The sequence below is a fragment of the Anguilla anguilla genome, chromosome 1 (assembly GCF_013347855.1).
Source record: "Anguilla anguilla isolate fAngAng1 chromosome 1, fAngAng1.pri, whole genome shotgun sequence".
Classification (NCBI taxonomy): domain Eukaryota; kingdom Metazoa; phylum Chordata; class Actinopteri; order Anguilliformes; family Anguillidae; genus Anguilla; species Anguilla anguilla.
In genome coordinates, this window is record NC_049201.1 from 15,902,886 (window position 1) to 15,908,267 (window position 5,382).

A 5,382-nucleotide genomic window follows, 5' to 3' on the forward strand; every position below is an offset into this window, starting at 1 on the left:
GGTCCCAATAATGCCTGATCTGTATTCAAGAAAAACGGAAAAAATGGATTTAACCTGGACCCACAAACAAACAAAAACAACTCCCAACTAAACTCCCCACTATGCGTGCAAATCTCACATTCAATGCCGACATTTTGTAATACCATATTTAACCAAGGGGTACTTAAGTTGGCACCTCTTGCAACTACAATGTTTTACTTGAAATCCATTGTAAACACTCAATATTTGTAAACAGACCATTTCTGCAGATATTGAAGTATGATATCCTTCCGTTCTTTTTTAGAGAAGTTAACACAGCGCATAATGTAGGTTTTCAAAACAATGTTTAGCAAGCTTAAATGCTGCCATTCTGAACATACTCTCCTGTAATAATGGCTAATAAAGGCTATTTCAAATATGACTGTTGAGTGGTATTCTCTATTGTTTTAGAGTCCTTACAAATATGACATTTGAATCCTTGCCAGTCACCTTCTGATGCATCACTTAGTTGTGGTAAAATGTTTTTTTTTTTTTTTTTCCATACTGAGTTAATGCTATTGGGTCACTGTCATTAAAAGGACAGTTTCCAGACAAAACAAAAATTCCCAATATTACAACATGCTACTCAGAATCATGTAATTACTAAGAACATATTTGATTGAAAATAAGTGAAAAGGGTTGAAAAATGGGACTGCCAAAACAGAAGAATAACAGCTACTGTAAATGCATCATGCTTTGTGCACACTTTTTCCAAGTGTGGGCCAACAAACTGTGCTGCAATCTGTAGATGTCAGAAATGGCAAGCTACAGTTTGTCAATCTACCTCTTCAGGACAGGGCCAGAATTTTAATGCCTTAAATGCGCTCCTCATCCACATTAGCCACAGTATTTGCCCTCTGAGTGTGAAATGGAGGAGCATTTCAATCCTTATGGTATATATGAAAGCACGCTTGGTGCCAAGAAAATACCACATTTCTGGAAAACCACCAGATTCTTGACCTTGCAGGGAACCGGTGGGAACCGGTGAAAAAGGAATGCGAGTGGTTTTAACTGAACACCCCTTTAATCCCAAAATGGTCCCATGACATGGGGGCTGGTGGAATGCACCCCATTATATCCCTCTCATCCTCTGGGCTCCAGTCTCACCCCTGGGCCTTCCGTGCTCGGCAACAGTGCCACGCTCATCTGTGTTTCTGCTCACACACTCCACTCCGCCTTCCCCCAAAGAGAATGACAATTAAATAAATTAAAATAAATAGAAATTGAAGGCGCTGTGGTAGAAGGCCACCGCAGACTTGGAATAACTAACAGAAGCCGATCCTCCCCTCCCTCCACACCATAATGGCAAAATAACATATTCTACTGTTTGATTTCTTATCTCTGTCTACAATATGCACGCGAAACTCAGAACCTGATTGGCTGTCTGTCTATATACGGAGGGGGAGAGGGGGAGAGGCTGGCCCTCACGAAGGGGCGTGGCAGCGCGAGAACGGGCATGGCAGAGAGTGGTCAATCTTGGGCTTGATTGAGCTTGGCCCACTCCTCACTGGCTGGGCTTCTTCTCAGTCTCCTGCTTGTCGCTGCTCTCTTCTGATTCTAGAACAGCAGAAGGATGGAACCAGGTTATTTTCCCATTTCACAACCTAACTTCATACTTTTAATGGCTTGCTCACTCAAGCAGTATCATTTTTCTCATAAAAGCACCGCAAATGAGACTAAACATTTATACTGTTACAACTATTTTTTACTACATGCAAGTGAAGAAGTGAAGTGCTGTTACTATTTTAATATTAGTGTTGTATTATGGTCTGCCATTTAGACCTTTGACCTATTGTATTCCACTGTGGTGTACCTGTACCACCTGCCAGTGCTCCAGTGCTTCTGCTGTCCGGTTGTTGTGGTGTGGGTGTCTGCGCTTGTTGTGGTGCGGGGGTCTGAGCTTGCTGTTGGGACTGCCTGCAGGGACAAAAGATGATTTCACTTACAGCCATGTCTCTGTCCAGTGAAGTGTGCAGGTAAGAATTTTACTCTCTGGGGGGGGGGCACCCACCTGTCAAAATAGGCCTGCCTCTTCTTACGCAGTTCTTCAGCAGTCAGTTTCTCATTGGGAGTGGACCCTGCAATCTGGACTGTACCCTCATCTCTGGTCTCAGGGGCTTGACTGCTCCCAGCTGCACCTGAAACACAGAGACCAGGATAAAACGGGGGATTGCCAAAAGACTATTTTCTATCAGGTAATAACAGTGCAAATGTTATGAGTAAATGACTTAAGGTTGGGACAGGTGGACATCACATGATACTTTCTTCACAGGCTTTATTCATTTTCTTCTTGACAATCAGGGTGTTTCTTTTGGCTCATAGAGGATGGAGGGATACAGGACATCCCCTACCAAGCATGCTGAGCTGAATGGCCCGGCGCAAATCGGCTTCTTCGTCCTCCACCTCCATGTCTTGTCGACTCATGGCCAGGGCCTTCCGTAATTCCTCCTCATCCTCGTCAATCACGCCCTCTTCCAGACCCTGCCCCACCTCCAACATCTGCTGCATTGATGTGCTGTTACACCAATCATAATAAGGGCAGTTATACCTGTGCTTACTGAATTCCATAGCTTTTCAAGCCCATCCGTACAAAGAAAAAACACTATTTTGTAGGTTATTCTGTTTGTCACACAGGATATGTATACAGAGACAGCGGAGATGCACTAGCCTTTATGCGAATGCAAAATAAAAATGTGCATCTTGAAATTCTCTTTTGATTTCTAATTTTAACTATTAAAATGAACTGAGTCCCAAATTCGTACCCCCGTTCGGCAAATGCTTGGCCACTGCTAGACTGGGCTGCTTCTTCTCCAATCAGCTTGGGTCGCTGCCGCTGCTCTACCCTCATGATGCGCAGAATCTGCTCTGCCTCACAGTCCGGAAGGTTCCCTCTGATCACAAATATGGAGTACCCTGAAGAAGACGGGGCGAAACGTTTATTTCTGCAATCGATTTAACAAAACAAATACAGCAATTCAATTCAAAGTTAACAGTGCAAACAGTGTATCAAACACCAGAACATTACACCAAATACTTTATAATATGAATGCACCATTCTTTTTAAGGGGTAAAAGATCTAATTGTACTTATAAATGGCTGAAAATCAGACTGTGAGAAAACAATGTGTTTTTATCTCTCTGAAGCTTTACTTGCTTAAGGGCTCTTCCAGGTGTCTGTAGAAAATAAAATGCATAGTAAAATGTGCATCTCAGCATTTACCTTCTTGCTGTAACTGTGCTAGAAAAAGAGCCAAATATGTGTCTGAAATCAGCTCTGGGCCCGTCAACAAGGAGTTCAGATTAAACCACTGTAAATATCAGAGCAACAAAAAAAAGAAAGAAAACAAAATTGTTAATATGTTTTCAAACAACAAATGTCAAGTGTTGAAGTCACCACAGGAAGCTCATCGTAAATCGCAAGTCTCTCACTTGTGTTGTGTGCTCTCTCACATGCTTGCTCATCTTCAATTCTCTCATTCAAGAATTTACCTGTTGTCCTAGTTTTCGTACTGTAAACCAGTGTTCCTTGTAGTTGCATATAAATGCCTTTTCATTTCTGCAACAAATTAAAGAGCAATTATTTCTGAGAACTACAGAGTATGTGCAAGCTCTCTAAATGTCCCCAGCTGTAAAGATAAATAAGGGACTAATAATAAATTCAATTTAGAACCCCAGACAGAAAGAATGTAGGTCTCAGGGATGAAATATCAGCTATTGGTACCCTGCATACCCCTGGAACATGGTTTCCAAAAGATGTGCACAATATGCTCTTACATTGGGTCGATCATCAGTCTTTGATACTCTGGGCTGTTGAAGAGGACCAGCTCCAAGCCCCATACCCCTAAAGCATTACTGATGACCTGTACAGGAATAACAACAACAGTTTCTGCATGATGACAAGAAATCATGTGACATTTATATCCAGACAGTAGTGGATGCTAATATTAATTTATGATGCTATAAACAATAAAACAACACAAAGATATTTTTTTAACAAAAACATGGGCATCAAGAAACATAGGAAACTTTCAGAAAAGTAAAAAAAGTTTAGAAATGAGGTATTTCAGTTGCACATACAGTGCCATAGCTAACTTGAAGCATGCTTTGTCCGCGTGACTCACTTGTATTGAGAAGAAGCCACTGTCATCCATGTTTCCAGAAGGTTGCTGTTGCATTGGACATAGAAAAAAAACGTTAAAGCTCGTGCAAAAAATTGCAAATGCAAGTAAATGAATCGACAATGATGCGTCAATCGAAAAATGCATACACTTACAACATTATCATCCGTCTAATCGACCTGATATAATATAACTCCAGGACGTAACAGCAAAAAAATGACCATACCTGTAGGAATGTTCTGTATTCCACACTTGTTACTCCTCCCTCTGCCATTCTCATTCTCTCCTCCTCATCTAACTGATGCGCGATAGAAGACAGCTCCACGGGAGTGAAATATTCGCCCTGAAGCAGGTTGTTCAGGCAGTGCTGGGCACATAGGGAGCCCTCTTGCTGTAAAATTAATTTACATTTTATTTCAGCAACATTACTAACATGCTAGAAGTTAAAAGCAATCAAGCTAGCGTCTATAGCGTATATGCTATGTTTAGTTTAAACACGTGGGGGAACGAACAAGTTCGTTGACAAAAGGAATTATATTTACAGGCAGCTTACGTTAACTATATAAATAATAACAAATATCCTACGATGTAACAGTTAATAAACTGTAATACAGCTGGCTAACTGCAAATATCCTGTAGATTGCTTGCTAAAGTACTATAACTTTAGCTAGGTTGCTGTTTTAGTTGGCAGCTTAACATGCAACGGCAGCTAATATGCATTCTAAAAAAGTTTGTCATATCTTAAATCATTGTCACAAAATAACCACTGAATGTTGTATTTCCCTACTTGCTAGCTAGCTAATGCTAGCCAGCTATATTTAATATTTTTCTGACATTAATCGTCAGTATAGTTACATTTTCTCGCAAGCTAACATCAGGTCGAGTGTTTGGAAAATATACAAACAGTTAGCTGACAATATACATACGTATTTCAAACTTAAATCAGACGAAATAATTAAAGGGACTTACTTTCTCATGAAAGATAGACTCCATATTTGATTCGTCGGTGGAACGTCATTACTTTGAACTTCGACCCCAAATGGGGCCAGGCCAGCCTATGAGCTCGCGCTTCTCAGGTGACAGAATTGTACATAGTATTTGCATAAATTGAAATTTTTAATGGAACAGACACTGATTGCCACTGTCACTCGTATATGGTCAGATTTTAAAGCAATATTTCACAATCAAATGCTTCAATTCAATACCGTCTCAAGGTCGGTGCTTGATGGCCTAATCCATCACATGTA

General features: G+C 40.7%; 1 protein-coding gene across 2 annotated transcripts; it reads right to left on the minus strand.

Annotated features, from left to right (window-relative positions):
* Positions 1-460: 460 nt before the first annotated feature.
* atxn3 (ataxin 3) lies at positions 461-5,261 on the minus strand. Of its 2 annotated transcripts, none has more exons than XM_035425480.1 (11): positions 5,105-5,261; positions 4,362-4,526; positions 4,139-4,183; positions 3,792-3,877; positions 3,507-3,573; positions 3,238-3,325; positions 2,781-2,931; positions 2,370-2,533; positions 2,030-2,156; positions 1,841-1,935; positions 461-1,575 (listed from the first exon to the last, which is right to left on the minus strand). In XM_035425480.1, exons 1-11 carry the CDS (start codon positions 5,126-5,128, stop codon positions 1,523-1,525), a joined length of 1,065 nt encoding a protein of 354 aa, XP_035281371.1. In that variant the 5' UTR covers positions 5,129-5,261; the 3' UTR covers positions 461-1,522. The 2 variants fall into 2 exon arrangements, with proteins under 2 accessions (XP_035281371.1, XP_035281363.1); XM_035425472.1 differs by having other exon boundaries at positions 1,832-1,935.
* Between the last annotated feature and the right edge of the window lie 121 nt (positions 5,262-5,382).